We start from the raw sequence: 18,513 nt of genomic DNA, 5'->3' as shown, positions 1-18,513 counted from the left end.
TTGGCAACAACATAAAATGTCTGTTAAAAATCATTCTTGACTGGTTTTGTTTTTCTGAGAAACTATATGTGGGTTTTCGTTTACTGGTAATCAAAATTAGAAACTATTTACAATGTCACTCTACGCAATTAATCTCTATACTAGTTTTACACTATAAGTTGAAATGCTAAAGGAAACTATCTCATTAAGATGTACTTGTCAGGAGAAATTAAACTAACCTGAGCACATATATTTTGTATAACTTGTATTTTGAAATTGTGCCTGAACACAATTTCAGTTTTCTAGTTTTAGAGAGAAGACAATCAACAGTGTTCTGGATCAGCTGCAGCTGTCTAACTTTTTAGGGAGACCTGTCAAAACACTGTTTCAGTAATCTTTTTTTTTTTTTTTTTTTTTTTTTTTGCCTATGGTTAACGAATGGAGGAGTTTCTCAAACTCTTGCTGAGACGCTATCGTACTTTAGTCCTGGAAAGGTTCTTCAGGTGATAGAAGACCAACTTTATAACTGTCTTTTTGTGACTCTGGTCCATCATTACACCAAGATTCTGGTTCTGGTTGTTCAGAAGTTTTTAGATGTAATAGCTGAGGCTGTGTACTGAACTCTTGATTTTCCTCTTTTGTTCCAAAATTAATTACTTAAGAAGAAAGTTATGGCACATCCATGCACTGATTTGTTCTAAGCATCTGTTCTCTACAATCTATGCATGTGTTCACATTCACCTGGCATTGTATTAGAGCTGTGTATCATCTGCATACTTATGGTAGCTATTACTTGTTATAATCTCAGCTAGCAGGAGGCTGTAGATATTCATGAAAAGGGGCCCCAGGATGGGGTACCCTGCATTTTTCAAAGTAGATGGTCAAATACAAAATCCACTCTTCTCATACAAACTGAGACTTTGTACTGTAAAATGAAAGGTAAAAAAACAGGGTACAACCACACATTTTCTTACATGAAAACAACTGTATTGTCATAACCCACCACCATGAGCCTCCTTGGCATTAACTGCATTTTTTTTCTTCTTTTACTACCATAATAAAGGGTTTTGTGAATCACAAACCTCAGATACTAGCTTCAACCATCACCTGTGCCCACCACTGGTGAGCGGACTCAAAGGCATACCAACAGGAGAAGAAAGCCACGTCAAGGGCCACCTTTATTTTTTCAAGATAAATTAATATGTTTCCTGTTTTCATGCTGCTGTTTTAAATGTGGGCACAATTGCAATGTTCAGTCAATGAGCTTGGCAATTTTGTTAAAGCAAACAGAATAATGCATTAGGATTCTGGCGGAAAGCATCCGGTTGTCTGTATGAAATCCAGGCCCTGGGCAGCACAGTTGCTTTTAATAAGACAATTATGAGAAAGACAGCGTCACTGTGGTCGGGAAATTGTTGATAGAGAGCCATCATGAGAGAGGCTCTGTCAGAGTGAAGACCTTTATCTCATTTAGAATCTGCAAAGGAAAACTGATTGTGAGGAAAGTTTTGAACATAACAATAATGATCTGAAAACTGTATTTTAATTAGGATTAGTCCTAATAGCAAAGAACTGTTTGATCTCGTAATGGCTGTTTGGCCTAACAATGATGCAAAACTAAGACTTATTTTAATCAAATCATCTTCACAAAAATATTCAAAAACTCACCGTTATTTTTTTTCTTTTTTTACAAAAACATAAATGTGTTTTTGATTTCTAGTATTCTAAATTAGCACGTGATTGTTAATTTAACTCTAAAACCTGTTATCAGAGTTGACAAAAATTGTCCTCAAATAAGAGTAGGGCTACTTCAACATATTTTACTCAAGCAAAAGTATAAAGGAACCGTCCAAGAAATTACTCAAGATTAATAAAGAATTTAATAAAAAGGTTACTCGAATGCTGAGAAACTGAACAGATCATCTGATTCAATATTTAAAAATTATGTCATCAGACTGAAAAAAAAATTAAAGTTCTGCATATTAAAGATTAAAATAAAAATATTTCCCAGTAAATCCTTATTAAAAGGGAAAGATAAAACAACATGTACATATATATGTATAATAATGTCTATGTGTGGCTAAAAAGTTAGTTGCCAAAAAGAGCGATATATTAATTTAAATGTTTTTGCTCAAACTAATCTGGACTGGACTCATGGGTTAACAAAAGTTTGGCTAAATAAAGATAAGGTCATTTGACTTATGTTTCTAAATGAATTCTTCTGAGGCTATTAAACATATAAGACATTAATCCCCTTTGTTCTGTCAGCCAACAATCAATCACTTTCTGGAAATCTTCAGCCATTGTCCTGTTTTCCAAACTAGGTTGAGTTCATAACCTCACTTCAGCTCGGTATGTTAGTAAGGTCACAGATGAACATATGAGCTTTGACAAGCTCAACTGGGGCAGCTCATGCCTGAGTGACACTGATGTTCCCACCTGTTTACTAACTGGCCCATGTTAGACAGGTGCCTGCTGGCTGTAGGGACAGAGGTGAAGCAGTGGAAATAATAGGCGTGTTTGTACCCTGGCTTCCTAACACCTGATGCTTAGTCTGGCAAAAAGTAAAAAAAATAAAATAAAAAATCCTTCTCCATTTTGGCTTGTACAATTGCCTTTCTGTTTGAGCTGATCTTTAAATAAAAGGGCATGCAAAAGATTTTAAAATGTCTGGGGAGCAAATCATTATTTCAGGAATCAGAACGATGGGGCTTGAGAACAATTGTTGCCATGCTTATTTGCATAATGAGCAGCGATCGACTACTCGCATCTTCCAGGCCATGGCCGATATCACCTGATCCTAAATGCATCACCGTGCAGACAAAGCTGCCTTATTAGTCGATCCTCGGTTGCGTGTGAGTGCATGTTGTGCAAGGGGGAGAGCTTTGGGCCACATCGACATCGCTGATTTAATTTAGCACCATTGTGTCGTGGCCAGGCCATTCATCTGGCTGCGTCATATGCATTTGTGTGCGTTGGATTTGCTGGCTGACTGCTGTGTTTGTACGTGTTGATAAGGGCTTTGCATTGTGCCTGCGCGGTTGGGGGTTTCTTTTTTTTTCTTTTTTTGTCTGACAATGTTTTTAGGTATGCAGTTTTGCTGATTTGTCATGCAGAGTCATAGCTGAAAAGCAGCAAAACAAGGAGACTGTGTTTATTTTGGGAAATAAAATCTCTGATAATGCAGGATTTATTTACTCATTGTCTGTGTGAATTCTTTAATGCAACCAGAAGTGTTCATAACTATAAAAGTTCAGGCTTTAAGCTATAGCGAAACCACTAGGTTTTGTGAAACTAGAACATGATGCGCTGTGATGAAAGGGTTTGCAAAACATGAATAAATTGCAATAAAGCTGGAATTTAAGACATTGAACACTGAAAGTTAACATTGTTAAGTTGTTTTGGTTGAAAAAATGATATGAATTCATGAAATACAACTATGTTTGATGAAAGTATACTTGGGAATACCTACATTGCACACGGCAAACTGCTTACTGCAGGACAATTGAGGCCACACCCTCTGCCCGCACTGTGCATTTCTCCATCACATCCATAGATGTTTTCAAACACTGAAACCACATTTCTGAGCCTGAATTTAGCCATAACAGATGAGATTGTTGGATAAATGTGTTTGGTATGTAATATTAAAGACTAGCAAAGATCACATGGATTTTTGCCCATGACATTTCTACAATAGTAGAAATAAATTGTCTTTACTGTTATTGCGCATGCTATATACACAATGACAATGATATGGTTATTTATGGAATATGTTATGTCTAAATAAGACAGTTGGCTTAAAAAAAAAACAAATGTCAAAATAATTACCATAAATATTATTTTCACAAAAAGATTACAATTTGGAATGTTTAGGAAAATTTGCCCACTTAACTTTCTATAGAACGTGTCTGAAAATGGACAAGAATTTAGCTTCTCCTTTGAAATGCAAGTGATGACGCTATCTGTAGACTTTTTAAAACCTACTTGAAGGTATATTAGAAATACATATTTATATGTACTTCACAACAGACACGATTATATTTATCATTCTAAATTGCTCTCATAACTTTTAAGCATCAAAAATGTGGCTTAATTCCTCTTGAATACATTAAGAGGGCACAAACAGAAAATCCTCTTTCACTGTATGCGGCACTTATGCAGATGAATGCAATCAGCAGGCTACTCCTCACCTCTGCAGTTTTGGCAGTGTTTGAATATTGATCCAAGTAAACAAGCCAGAAGAACAGGAACATTGGATTTTGGTGTGAATGGTTGAGGAAATAATCTAGTGTTAATTGCAGGTCAGAGGTGCTGACAGATGAGCCAAAAACAATTACAGTAAACTCTGAGTGCATCAGGCAAGCTCTGCATTCAAATGGTGGACTGACCTATATGTGTTCAAAACCAACAGTCATGGTAGATTTACGTAATTTAGATAAAATAAAGAGCAGCAGAGCCAAAATAATTGTTTTGCATTTTGTTTTGGGTTTTATGATTTTATGTAAACACAGATGGCGAGATGTATTGTCAGACATGAAAAGACCAACCAAAATCAGCTCATCTCTATGGATTATGCAGTGGCTGGCATAAGGTTTAAGATTATTCCATCACATTAGCCTATATATTTATATAAACACACATCCATCTTGTCTTTCAAGTCCTACAGTGGAAATCTGGGTGATTTCTAACACATAAGGTCCTCAATCTATTTACAGTTCTTTGCAAAAATAGATTGCAAAGAACTATTTGCAATCTATGGGACATTTTCCCCATTGAAAATGCAAACTATAATGCAATTATTTTTATTTGACAGACACAACATAATTATACATAATAACAAAGAGAAAGGACAACATTGATTTTCAGCTGTTTTTTAAATTAAAAAAATGGAAACATTTGAATTGTGTGGCATGCATTTGCATTAAGCAATAAGTTTTACAATCACTTTTAGCTACAATTATTGCTGCAAATTATTTGAGGTCATTTTCTCCCTGATGTGAGGTGTTAGTATTTCATCTCATGCAATAGAAAACTAGCAAAAAAGCTAAGTAGCTCAATTTTGGTTTGGTCTGTCCAGAGCACATTCTTCCATCTTTTTGCAGCATCACCTGCATGGCTTGTGTCAAACTGTTGTGGCTTTCTTTCTGCAGTTTTCTTCTTACCGCTCTTACAAAAAGGCCAGATTGGAGGAGCACACCTTTAATAGCTGCCCTGTGAACAGATTCTCCCAGCTCAGCAGTGGTAGTTTGCAGATTCTCCACAGTTACCTCTTTCCTGCACCACCGATTTATTATTTCCTTTCTCAGGTTGTCAGTTTAGGTGTATGATCACATCTTTGCTCGATTTACATTTAGCTTGGAATATTAGCCTAAAAAAATGACGGTAAAGGAGAAAACTTAATCTCAATGAAATACATTAATATTTGTGGCCGTATTGTGAAAGAAAAAAAACCTTTAAGGTCTGAATTGTCACTGTAATTTATATATATTGTCTGCATAAAACCATGTAGAATAAGTGTCTTGGTAAACAAAATACCCTCAAGTGAACTTATCCCCTTAAAATCTCACAGATGACCGAACAGGAATGGACCTTGTCGGACTCTCACACGTCTAGGACTGATCCAGTCCCAGCACTTGGCATCACAGAAAGCCCTGTTTGACCCCTACAGCAACAAAGTCCCTGTGCTGTCTAGAGAAAGTGAAAAACCCAGGGGGACATGTAAGGAGGGAGAATGTCAGGTTGCAGAGAGTCGGGCGTGTGCCTGTCATGCAGAAGGACTGGAGGGATGTGGCCTTCTGCCCTTCCTGGCAGCTGTAGTTAATCACGCACATCAGAACCCACCTGAGTTTAACATTTATGACCCCGAACCTCCCTGCGTTGTCCAGCTGCCGTTCCCTCCAACAAGTGATTGTCCAGGAAATGTGCGGTCATACATCATCAGCGCAAGAAACCCGCTCGGCGCCTGGGGCTGGTGATTAAAAGGAAACGTGAAGAAGACACTCGTGCAAAAAGCTGTTTGTCACATGGGTGTTCCAGTCACACAAACAGCCGGAGACCAAGGAGGAAATGTACAAAGCAGGAAAAAAAAAAAAAAAAAAGGATGCCACTTAGATTATACATACACAGCTGTTAATGAGCCATCGCCCTTGAGGGAATTAGGCGCGGTGTGTTTTTAATGTCAGACACGTATGTAGATGTGTTTCATGTGAAACACAGCTGAATGGCACATCTGTAAGTGCCCCACCTCACTGTCCTCACTGTTATTGCCGTGGTGAGGCTTATAAATATTGATGGAAAAGATGAAGCGGTGGAGGAGGAGATATTCAAAACAGGGTAAAGCCTTCATCATGTTCACACAGCTCCTCATTAGAAAGGCAGCGGAGAGCCCTGACAAGAATCTAAGAGAAAACGTGCATCTCCTGGGAAGATGTGCTGTTATATTGGATTTTTATTTTATGTCAAAAGGTCATAAGTGCTTAAAATGCCAGAAAAGGCTCATACTGAGGTGTTTGTTCAAACAGCTCAGGGGATAGATATGACACATCAGCTTGTCACCACTCGGGGCAGCACAGCTGGTTTCCAATAATCAGCCAAGGCGATAGGATGGTCATCAAACTGCACACACACCCCCCCACACACAAGCATATAAACACAGTGGAGCAGATGGATGCCACTAATAAACCAAACGGCATTGCCAGTGCCGCCATTGCTGTGATGCTGAGCCTCTCCATGGACAGATTCAGAAAGAAGCCGCAGTCAGTATTAAGTTGACTTGAACCAGTCATCTGGAGATTGAAGAGGCATGAGAGGTGAATAGCATACTGGCCTCAGATCAGCTTCACTGACTCAGTGATTTGAGACAGCCACTGCTGTTAGTGCTTTGTAGAATCAGAGGCAAGAGTCCGATACAGTCAGTCAGAGGCTATCGAGAGTTTAATGTTTCTCTTCTGGGTTGTCTACATTTAAAAGTAAATGCGATGGCTTGCAAAAGTATGTATGCAGCTTGAACTTTTACACATTTTGTAATATTACAACCACAAACCTTACACTGGATTTTTCTTGTACCAAAACAAACACCAAACTTTGCTAAAAATGTTGCTAGTAATTATGTCTCTTTGTTCCCTAAAACCAAAGCAGCTGTTTGTTGTTTATCATCTGGACGGTTTAAATACAAGTAAACCAGAGAACACACAATTATGTATCTCTGTGCACAGCAGAAACATGGCTCCTGTTGCCTGAGAGAGTAATAATCAATACGGAGCTCTGTGTAGGTTATCAATGATCCCCCTGTGCAGCCACCTGCTGTTTGTGTTAGCTTGAATCAATTCACACTTTATCATATCAGTATTTCACAGTGACCTTGCCAGGGCCGCAGGTCTGGTGTGAGACGACACGTGAAACACCACCTTCATCCACATATTAGAAGTGAAGGTCTGTCAGGACGTGTTAACATAATCCAAAAGCTAACGCGGGCCTGCTGTGAAATCTAGCTCAGGACTGTTGAAAGAGGATTTTGAGGGATTTTAATTATTTTTTTCCCTTGCAGAGCATAAATGGAGCGATCATATGGAGGACTACTCTCATCCTGTGGCCTCTGATTGTAAATTAAGCTGAGCAATTATCCCTGGTGATTGGCAAAGGCCATTGCACAATCCAATATAGAGGAATGAAACTTAGACTCCTGTTTTATTGGCAGCCCAACACCTCCAGGCTCTGTTGTGTAAACTGAGTCTGTACCGCTGAATTAATGCAATCATCTCCAACATGAGGCAATTAAACAGCAATTCAAGCTGTCACTGTGATGCTATTTGAGGAAATTGTGTGTATCCCTGCAGCCAGCTATCTATAGATCCTGCTTCATCCACATGCTGGTTGAGGCCGAGCATCGAGACTGGAACATCAAATGATTGAAGTGGTTCAAAAGAAAGTTGCTTATTTTAATATCAAACAAAGGTAGCCAAAGAGAGCAGAAAATGCAGATTCCAAGTGATGATTTTATTTATTAAGCAAAACAATCCAACTCTACCAACTATTTCACTGGCTATAGAAAGGCTTAGTGATGCACAATATAAGTTATTGCCCACTGGTAAATTATTTTGGTAGATTGATACATCATTAACATATTAAAATATTTTGTGATTTATTTCTTCTTTGTGCTGCTCAATAATCAATCTTTGAGATAAAAGGAAATAAGAATGTGTTCAGGAAGACTTTGCTGATGTTTGTAGCCGTCTACAGTATAAAGTGGTTTCTACACTTTTTGGGACAAAGACACACATTTCTTTGAGCTATCCCTCTGCTCATCATTTAAAAATCTAGAATCAAACCATTCAGGGATTAATAAGTGTACATTACAAACCTTTGTTTACTTTTCAATGCCATAGTCATGTGAGGGCACCATAATATTTGGTACAATGGACTTCCAGCGTGTATGTGATAATCCAAGTGTGATTAATTGCTTCGGTTGTTCAGAAATACCAATAACTGGCCTTGCTTCTGTAATTATTGTTGTTCATCATATGGAGGAAAAACTGTCCCAGTGAAAATCCAGAATGTCACCGGACAAACCAAAGAAGAACAAATGTGCTGTCGAGCTTGGTAATTACAAACAGACTATCGCTCCAAAGAAGACCTTCAATGTTGAGGACTGAAGAATTATCTATATGGTAATAAATAGAAAAAAACTCTTAGCAACCTTTCAGTAGATTAGAAAAAGTCTACATCTTGCCTATTTACAGAAAGGCACATGCTTAACTACAAGACGCAAAAGTCATGAAGTTTATACTTTACTCTAAAGATCCTGCACAATTATTTAAAAGTCTGTTAAATGGAAAGATGTTACTACAAGAAGAAAAAAATGCCCAAGATGCAAATCACATCAGATTCTTAAGTAAACTCAAGGTTGGGTGTGCCAATTGATAATAGGACTGCTGAGGGCAGGTTGCCCCAACAAATTGTGAGCTGTGCAGAAACATCTGCCTGGTTTCCAATAAGTTCCTCCAAACTCATTGGAGAGTGCATCGTCCTGCAACAAGATAGTTATGTCAATAATGCTGCTGGAACGCAGGAGCTCCTCATTTCTTAAAAGTGAGTTTTCTTCAACAGCCAAGTTCACCTCTATATGTAGAAGAAGAAACTTAAAAAGAAAAAGCCCTCACAGGGTTGAGCACCAGATATGTTCAAAGAAACTTAGCATGAAAACTTTTCTTATGCTGTCTGTCGCTGGAACGATATGTTTGCTAAAATAACATGACAAAACTGCTGCCATTGATATGGCATTGAAAATCTCCATATTTAAACAGCATAAGGGAAGTCAAATATGCTATAATTCTCAGTAGGGAGACAGACCAACAGTGGGGAATAGATAAAAATATACCAATTGAGCTACAGTGCCTACAGCACCATGTTTCATATGGACATTACAGTTTAATAATAAACGTCTGTTGTGTTGTGCAGTGATGTGCAGTCTTAGAGGGAGAGTAGACTGAAGGGAGGGAGGGAAAAAAGTTCTTCATTAAAATGGAATTACAGAATTAGCGGCCATCATTTCACTGCCACACCTCACATGACAGCATGCCCACACATACACACGATCCTCTGATCCCCTCTGGTGTAAATGTCAACCTAAGCCTTTGCTCTGAATAGGGACTTGCCGCTCTGCGCTGCTGCCAGTGTTGAATCCTGAAGTGCATACACAGGCTCAGGCACAGTTTATAAATCTGCCCCAACATGTGCTTTCTTAGCCGTGCTTAAATATTGACGTGGTCTGACCTTTGCTTCTTCCTTTGGACCTCTATGAGCTAGTGGCTTGGAGGCATCATTAAGTGACAGCCAGAGTGAAGTAAAATAGTTGTTCACAAACAAACTTCTGAGGCCTTAAAAAAACATATATATAGTACAGACCAGAAGTTTGGACACACCTTCTCATTGAATTCAATGAGAAGGAATTCAAACCAGTTTTTAATAGAAACTTTCAGTACAATATATTTGTATCTGTATTTCTGCTGATAAGTCAAGCATATTTTAGTGCCCAGTTTTGTCCCAGAGGCTCTAAGCAGCAGCTTAGTTTGCTTATGCCTCAGGCTGGTTCTGGATTTGCTATTTGGCCATCAGATGTGATTGCACATTGAAATCGTGTTTGCTGTCAGGTGAGAAACCTGACAGCAAACACAGCAAAAACAATGAGAATTCAATGAGAATTCAATGAATTCTCATTGAATTCAATGAGAAGGTGTGTCCAAACTTTTGGTCTGTACTGTATATATGTATGTATGTATATATATAAGTGTAACTTTTGCCTGTGTCCACCTAAATCTAATTTGTGGAAAAATTTTGAAAAAGTTGAAGTGGTACAACTGTTAATCTTTTAACTATCAGAACTGGTTTAGTTTAAGAGAACCTCACAATTTTTAAGCTCTTTTTCTTTTACAGGCTGTTGATTTTTCACTTCTGTCGCTTATCTACAGCGATAGACTCTCTATGTTAGCTGACGGGGGAGATGATCCTTGCTGAGGTTTGATGGAGTCAGACATTGGTAGCAGTAGTAAAACAAGTAGGATAATGGTGAGAGATAACGAGACAGCAGGGCAGCAGGCTCCGTCTAAGAGTGAGGTGGCAAACAGCCTCCAGGGATGGGATGTAAATAACTAACTTTGTCTTATTATGTGTTTCAAGGTGAACTTTCATTCCCTATTGCTTCAAGCAGCGGGCTCTTCACTAGTTACATGTGGTTTATGAGGGGGGAGATTTGGTTTTAGGTTTATGATAATAGAATAAGATTATAGATATATTTGAGACGGTTAGAGCAGCTGCAGAATACCTTACAAACTATATGTACCACTGAGTTGAGTCTGTAAAATGTCAAATATATATTTTTTTAAATCTAAAACTGTTAAATCTACTTATGTATATTAGTTCTTTCCCTACACAAAGGATTAGAAGTAAAACTTTCCCGAGAAACTGAGATCTGGTTGAACTTGAACGCTACCTAAAAGTAAAGGTTAAAGAGACTAAGAAATGATAGTAAGTCAATGTAATGTCCTCTGAAGACATGAAAGCACATTTCTCGTGAGGTGGAAGTTTCAGGGGAGCATCGATTACTGCAGCAAAGCTTGGGCATTACTCTCTGAGCTCTCACCTTTTACCACTTTAGCCTTATCATTCGAAAAACACAAAGGCTTGGCCTTTTCTTCTTTGTCGTCTGAGTTGAGTCTTAGCTGTGACAACACAGACTTCTCGCTCCCTAAGCCTCGCTGCTTTGTCTTTTATCAGCATAGGAAGCTCAGAGGACAGATCTCGGGAGACATTCAGTTCCAGAGGGAGAGACAACAACACAATGCTACAGAATGTTGAGTCAATATGCAAAAAAGAACCCATTGTCCACGTCGCACTATCTGACAGTACTGGGGTTAGTTTATGTGTGATTATGTACGTGCTGAGAAAAGGTATAAAATGTGTGTGGAGGAAGGAGGTGAGGCCGAACAAACAACTGCATCTTCTTTGCACAGCTTGAAAGACTGAATGAGAAATAAGTGGACACATGTACATGTTCTAATAGTGAATCTCCATGACTGAGATGCTGACAGGTGGATTTAGCTCACAGACGCAGCAGGACAGCTGTGCACTCTGTTTCACTTCATTTCTTTCAACTAACGACAATCACACAATGTATTAAACACACAGTGACTCATCAGGGGGACATCCGGTCTAATACCGATGAGTTTTTGTTTAGTTATGCAAGGATTGAGTGTGCTGATAACCAAGTGGTTATGATGAGTAATTTAAATTTGACTATATTTTATTCCTGTCGAGTGTTTATGCATTGCTGGTAATGCTGGAGTCGATCTGCTAAAGTATCTTATATTGATTGTCCGACACTCCAGCAAATAAAATTTTAAAAGGTTTTGTTGTATTAATTACTATCTGGAGATAGATTAGACGAACAAATAGAAATGCTGAAATCAGATGAAACAAAAAACATGGTGGTATGAATGCATGGTTTCTTTTTGCCTTGCAAAAGTACTTATCCCTCTTCAACTTCCTATTTTGTCTCAGAAAAAACATTTATTTTATAAAGTATGAAATAATTGTGATAAGGAAAGAAGAAGATATTGATGTATACTTTTAAATTCTGCTCAGAAGCTAACTATTCTGTGAAGGTCTCCGTATTTTAGCCAACATTGATGAATATTCAGGCTCATACAACTCAAGAAAACACTTGAAATGTCAGGAATGAAGTTGTGTGGCTGCATACAAGAACTAATGCGAGTATAACCTATTCCAGGTTGAATTTTTTGATTAATTATTTACATTCCCCTTGTGTTTCATGAAGTATTTTTTTTAATTGTTGCAGAATAAGTATATATTATAAGAACCAATACTCTTTAATCACTCACTAAAGCAGCAGAAAGAAAACTGATTAAAGCATCCTTGAATTATTGCCCAGACAATGGAAAGAGTCTCCCCAGCACTCCAGGAATGTGTATCTACTTTCACTTAATTTCATCATCCATCTACAACGTGGGTCCATTTAAGAATCAAATATTTTCTTATTACTTGTGGGAAGTCTCTCTCACTCTCTCTCTCTCTCACACACACACACACAAAGCGAGTTGCTGTGTGTCCTCTTGCTTTCAAGGTTAAACTGGAGTTCCTGTGACGCTCACAACGCATTTGCATCAAACCACAAGCCAACAGCTGCCAATTAACACACAGCCTCTCCGTTAATACACACATGCCACCGCCACTTAGAGAGTCAGAAGATCTCTCTCTCTCTTGTAGCAGGCAAAATACTGCAGCATGCAAACACTCATGAAAACATGATTTAGGTGCAGGGTAGACATAACGGACTGGCTAATTGTTTTCAACAGGAGCAGTGAGCTGGGGAAGCGAGAGCGGTGCAGACATGCGCCAAACAAGATTTTTAGCATTTGTTTTGTCGTGCAGGTACAGTAAACGGGTAAAAAACTGTGGTTGACTCAGTGAGCTCTGACACACAGCTCATAGCACTCCTCACATGCCAACACTGTACTACAGGTAGCTGCAGATAAAGAGTGGTCATGCATGGGTACATATGTATTCAAACTATTCTAAAATTTGAAACAATGCAATTGTTATAACACTCTTTTGTGTGCACTTGAAGTCATCCACCTTAAAAAGCTTCAACTTTTTGCTGAGAATAATCTGTGCACTGTCAGACACACAACTCAGAAGCTTTGGATGAGAATACCGCAGGGTGGAGCTGTGGGAAAATAAAGATAACTCTGCTCTATTACACACATGCCACAAAAATACAAGCACAGCATAATCCAACATAACCTTCAGACAACAACAGTGAATAACCAGCAGACATGTTAATGACAATTTATTAATGAAGGCAGCCACTAGATGGCATCATCCTTCCTTTCATTTCCAATTTTCATTCTCGTTTGTCAGCCGAATCTGATAAAGAAAACCCCACGCACTCTAAATACTAAACTAAAAACAGACCACTAACATTAATTTGCTTCACTTAAAAAAGAAGGGGAAAAAAATATTTGTTATGAAGTCAATGGAGGCTCTGCTTGACCCTTTAATAGCTGTGTGTGATTGAGTCCATGTTTGTTTTGTTTAAAATCCTGCATAGCTTTTAACAGACATGCAATTTCTGTCTCTAGATGTCTAAAACCAGCAGACACAAACCCCCAAATTCTTGAAGCTGTATTTGCAGTTAAAGGTGAACATGCAAACTATTGATCCATATGGGGACGATGTTCCTTCCACTTTCTAATTATGGACTACTTTGACGTTTACGGTTTTAATCTGCCAAAATGTTTAAAAGTCTTAGGAGTATGAATACTTCTTTAAGGTTTTGAAAATGCAACACATTCACCCTGAGGTTTTCTCTGCTATATTTTTCTCAAGCCTCACATTATCTTGCAGAATGTACATTATCTTGCAGAATGTGACTGTGGCGGGTTTCAGAGAGACTACAGTTTATCTACTGACCAATCAATCAGTGGCACTCAGCTTGTGGGAGGTCTGCTGTATTCGACAAGACTCGAGTCAGACAGTCAATACAATGACCTTCATCCAAACAAAAGATTAGCCAAATCTGATAGGCACACTAGGCATTCTGGCAGACTCAAAGAAAAACAAGTGGATCCAAAGAAGAAGTCAAAGCTACTAACAGCATTTTTTCTGTCTGTAAACGAAAGTGAGGTTTAACAATCTTCACCAGACATGTCAATGTAATGTAAAATATTTTGTATTTTAGAATTTTAAAAAAATTATCATTCTTATTACTTATGGTAAAACTGTCTCAATCTTGGATAGTTATTTAGTAGGTTATTTCAGTCTGGGTCAGACCAAAACTAAATACCATTCATGACAAAATCCAGAACAAGAGTTGAAGATGATTTGGGTAGGAAAACATTAGAATTATGCATTATAAACTTTATTCAGGCTAAGTTATTAAATACAAGCTGAAAAATATGTAAATATGTTGTTACAATAGAAACTTGCAGATGAATAAAAATATAATTGAAAAGTTAATTTAGTTCAGTAAGTCCACTCAAAATGTGAAACTCATAAATGCAGCATAATTTTAGACGGTAAATTTGGATGGATAAAGCCTATCAGATAGTCAGATAGTGTGTTCTAGTCTCTGTGCACTGTAGAATTGCAGTCTGTAAAATACCAGCAGCATTATTGGGCAGCTTTGGAGTTTACAGAAGCCTAATGAGGCTAGAGAACACAGGGCAATCCAGACTGGCAAAACATGTCTTGTTAAAAAAAGTTTCTTTTGTTGTTGCAGACAGGTTACAGGTTGTTGCAGACCTGTAAACCTGTTTCCAGGTTTACAGCTAATGAAAACCTGGAAACTAATTCATCAGAAAAATTACGGTTCTCGAAGTCTGGAGGAAGAAAGGAAAATGAGAGACACCAGACCCATCGATGCAGATGAGTTGAAAATCACTATTAAAGTCTCCTGGACTTCCTCAATATCTCAGCAGAGGCACAGGATGAACACCTTGATGCTGAGGTACAATGTTGCACTAATAAAAGCTAAATCCATCCCCATATTAGGTGCATATACTCAGTAGGCCAACATTTCTTTATCAAAGAATTCCAAAATTACATTTTCTAATAAACAATTTTTGGGGGGTTTCATTACCTGCAAGCTATAATAGCTAGATTTAACAGAAGTTCTAATAATTTGTGTAATAAAAGTTCCACTCTTTGAGTAGAATTATTCAAATAAATTCACTTTCCAATGACAATCAAATTGCTACACCTGGATGCTATAACAAATATCCATAAACAACTACAGAATGCAGTTTAAGTAAAGTTTAAAGTCATAAAACAGTATAAATGGACAAACAACTTTGAATTGTGCAACCAAACCTGTAGTTTGGCACTGTGCCATAAAGAACAGACAAGAAATAAAATTAGGATTCTTCAGCAAACTCGTTGAGGTGAACTGAGATTGAAGATCAAAGTCACTGATTACTTCTTCTTCTTGCCTTTCTTGCCTTGCTTAGAGGGTGTAAGAGGGGGTGGAGGTGCCATCTCAGCCTCCTCCTGAGCTGGTTTCTCTTCTTGCTCCTTTACCAACGTTAGACGGTTGCAAAATTCTTTGCAATCCTCAGATACTTTCTCACTGGTCTCCTACACACAAAACGGCAGCAGAGAGAAACAAATGACAGGAAGATGTCAAACCAGTGACAGATGTAGCAAACTTAGCTCATTATTGTTTTGTTTTTTTTTTTCAAACAATTACAGACGACACTTGTATTCGTTTCACTGACCAGCACTTTCTCATACGTCTCGAGGTGACGCTTCTTTAGATCATATTGTTCAATCATGTGCTGCCTGTAGTGCTCCATTATGCTTTCACGGGTCAACCGGTAGCTGTGGATCTTTTCATAACGCTTCTCCTCCCTGGCCTCCTCTCCTTGTGAGTCCAATAGCTCTGGAACATCTTTCTGGCATCTGCATCCAAGCACAAAGTCTTGTTGAAAACATTGCAAGCACGTACAGTATGTGTGCAACACAATTTACAGTCATGTTGGAGTTTCACATCTTTCAGAGATGTCTCCTTTCAGAATGAACATTCATGAGTAAGTAGCACATTTTGGATCAAATTTATTCATTAACAGTGCACGGCAAAACTTTTTCTAATGTAATATTGTCCAACTCCAGAGGCTGGGTCCTTCATGTCAGAGGTCTGTCCAAAAATGCTCAAATTGTATAATTGTTTTCTCTACATCACGTGTCAAACTCAAGGCCCAGGGACCAAATCCGACATGCCTTGAGTTTTTATGTGGCTCTGTAGACACAATTGAGGCTGTGCACTTTATTTCCATGTGGCATGGACATGACGTCACTATTTCTTATTTTGGCATATCAAAAATTATTTTATATGCCTTTAATCCTGGAATCATGAAGCATTAAAACATGTGTTGCTTTTGCTTTGTATAGTGCATGCTATTTGGATCAAGATTGTGGAACTTTCAGTGTTTAAAAAGACTGAAGTTATTTTATTTTATTTATTTTTTTTGCTACATAATTAAAGATCACCTGACCAGCTGTGAATAACAACTCTATGAGTCTATGAGAAATTAAGTGGAACTGCCGTCAATTGGAGCTGCTCCAAGCATGCACCATGCGAAGTTCAGTGCATTTTCATTAGTGCAGGCACAGTGTCTGAATACTGGGTCATTGTTGCCATATTTAAGTGTCATTTGGGTAATTTCCATTGTGTCAGCATGTGATGGATATGTCTTGTATAACGTCTCAAGGTTCAGGTGTTGAATTTTTAAAGTCATTAAACGAAACAAAAGCCAGTTTTAGCTGGACTGAAATGGTTATTGAAATGTATACTGTGCTTTTAATTTGTGCAGAGCAACAAAAAGTGCAAACATTAACACTTCCAGTTGTAATTTAGAGTTGTACTTCAGACATGTACAGTTGAATTACCCAGCAATAGAACTAAGAAGCAAAGCAAGGGAAGAGGGACAGGAAGTCTTCTATTGGTAGGCAAATATGCGGATGAGTTACATTGGCATATTTATAGATCCTTATTTACAGAATGTGGAAAAGGTGTGAAATTATATATCCATCTGTGAATAAGAAGTGACAAGGAGCATTAATATGAAAGGGACAGATTGAAGATTTGAAAGGGGAAAAAAATAAGTGCAAATTAGCTAATTATACAGACAGTTGTGGTTGACGGCTTTACTGTCACAATAATGTGTTCATGGAGGAAAAAAGTGCAGGTAGGATCCCAGGAGCAACACTGTGAATTTCAAAGATTTACTAAGGACAAAGCTTACAGGTAGACACAGGCAGGGCGGCAGAAAAGAAAAAGAAGAGACGTTAAATATTTTATATGCCTATTTTATATCACTAAACACACACTAAATGTGTTTAGTGACATGGAAACCAGTTATAATCAGGGAGATGCCAAACAGCTGAGGAAGATGCTGAGCAGGGAACTGAGGGAAGGTGACGTTAAAACACAGACTGGACACAGAGGAAGCATAATCAAAACACAAGGGGGAAAACCCCAACACACACAGACACACCCCCACCAACAAACCATGACATCTATGATTTAATGGATGACGTACAGTTGTGAAAATTTAGGAAACCCAATTAAAGTTATGGAGGTAAATATAAATATAAATATATATATATATATATATATATATATATATATATATATATATATATATATATATATATATATATATAATACTTGTGAGAAAAAAGTTGGAACACAATACTCACTAGTAGCTGGCTACATAAAACTAAACAATCATGTCTTTTTAAATACAGAAATGTTGGCCTCCTGAAAATAGTAGGACAACACTGTATAGCATAAGTAATACATGGACGGCTTTTGGACTGCATTTTACTTGATTTAATTTACTTTGAATTGTTCAAATGACTAAAATAACTGAACGTTTTAATGACTTTAATTACATCCTAGTATATTCACATCAAATTTATTGAGCACTCTATAAATGTTTTTCCCCATGCAAATGGCTATTTTTACCTGAGGGGAGAAGAAAGTCAGCAAAGGTTAATGAACAATAGCCTTCTTGTATCTTTGTTACGGAGTGAGAAATTGTGTGAGTCTGAATAAGTATAACACAGCATCCTGTTCCACAAATATGTAAGACTAGTGCACTGCTGGTTTCAACCGGTGCCTCTGACAGACCACTGCTTTGCATCATTATCTTTTTTTAAATTGCTGGATAAGGTGTCTGCAGTCATACATGCCTGGACGTAGTAACACACCTGATCACACACACTTGCAAATGTCACAAGAGGATAAGAAAGGTGACAGAAAAAGGGCACATCTCTTTGGAGCAACAAACTCGTTGGGGCTCGGAAATAGCTCTCTAATTAACAGACCCAAATATTATCTAATTTGTCCTGTAGAGGGATGGACAATGGGAGAGGAGAAGAGAGGGAATAAAAGAAGGCATGTGGGAGATCCAGTGGGAACTCAGGTGAAAACTTTACTCTTAAAAATACTGACTATGA

At 37.9% G+C, this 18,513-nt stretch overlaps 1 protein-coding gene across 3 annotated transcripts in view; it reads right to left on the bottom strand.

Annotated features, from left to right (window-relative positions):
• Positions 1-14,375: 14,375 nt before the first annotated feature.
• adgb (androglobin) overlaps positions 14,376-18,513 on the bottom strand; it is a 35,919-nt gene continuing 31,781 nt past the window's right edge. For all 3 annotated transcript variants that reach the window (XM_032585598.1, XM_032585599.1, XM_032585600.1), the window contains 2 exons: positions 15,768-15,951; positions 14,376-15,627 (listed from right to left, as the gene is read on the bottom strand). In XM_032585598.1, coding sequence (XP_032441489.1) covers positions 15,466-15,627; positions 15,768-15,951 — 346 coding nt within the window. In that variant the 3' untranslated portion in view covers positions 14,376-15,465. The remainder of the gene's footprint in view (positions 15,628-15,767; positions 15,952-18,513) is intronic.

The sequence above is a fragment of the Xiphophorus hellerii genome, chromosome 15, assembly GCF_003331165.1.
Source record: "Xiphophorus hellerii strain 12219 chromosome 15, Xiphophorus_hellerii-4.1, whole genome shotgun sequence".
NCBI classification, from domain to species: Eukaryota; Metazoa; Chordata; class Actinopteri; order Cyprinodontiformes; family Poeciliidae; genus Xiphophorus; species Xiphophorus hellerii.
This window is presented reverse-complemented; position numbering and strand designations above follow the sequence as displayed.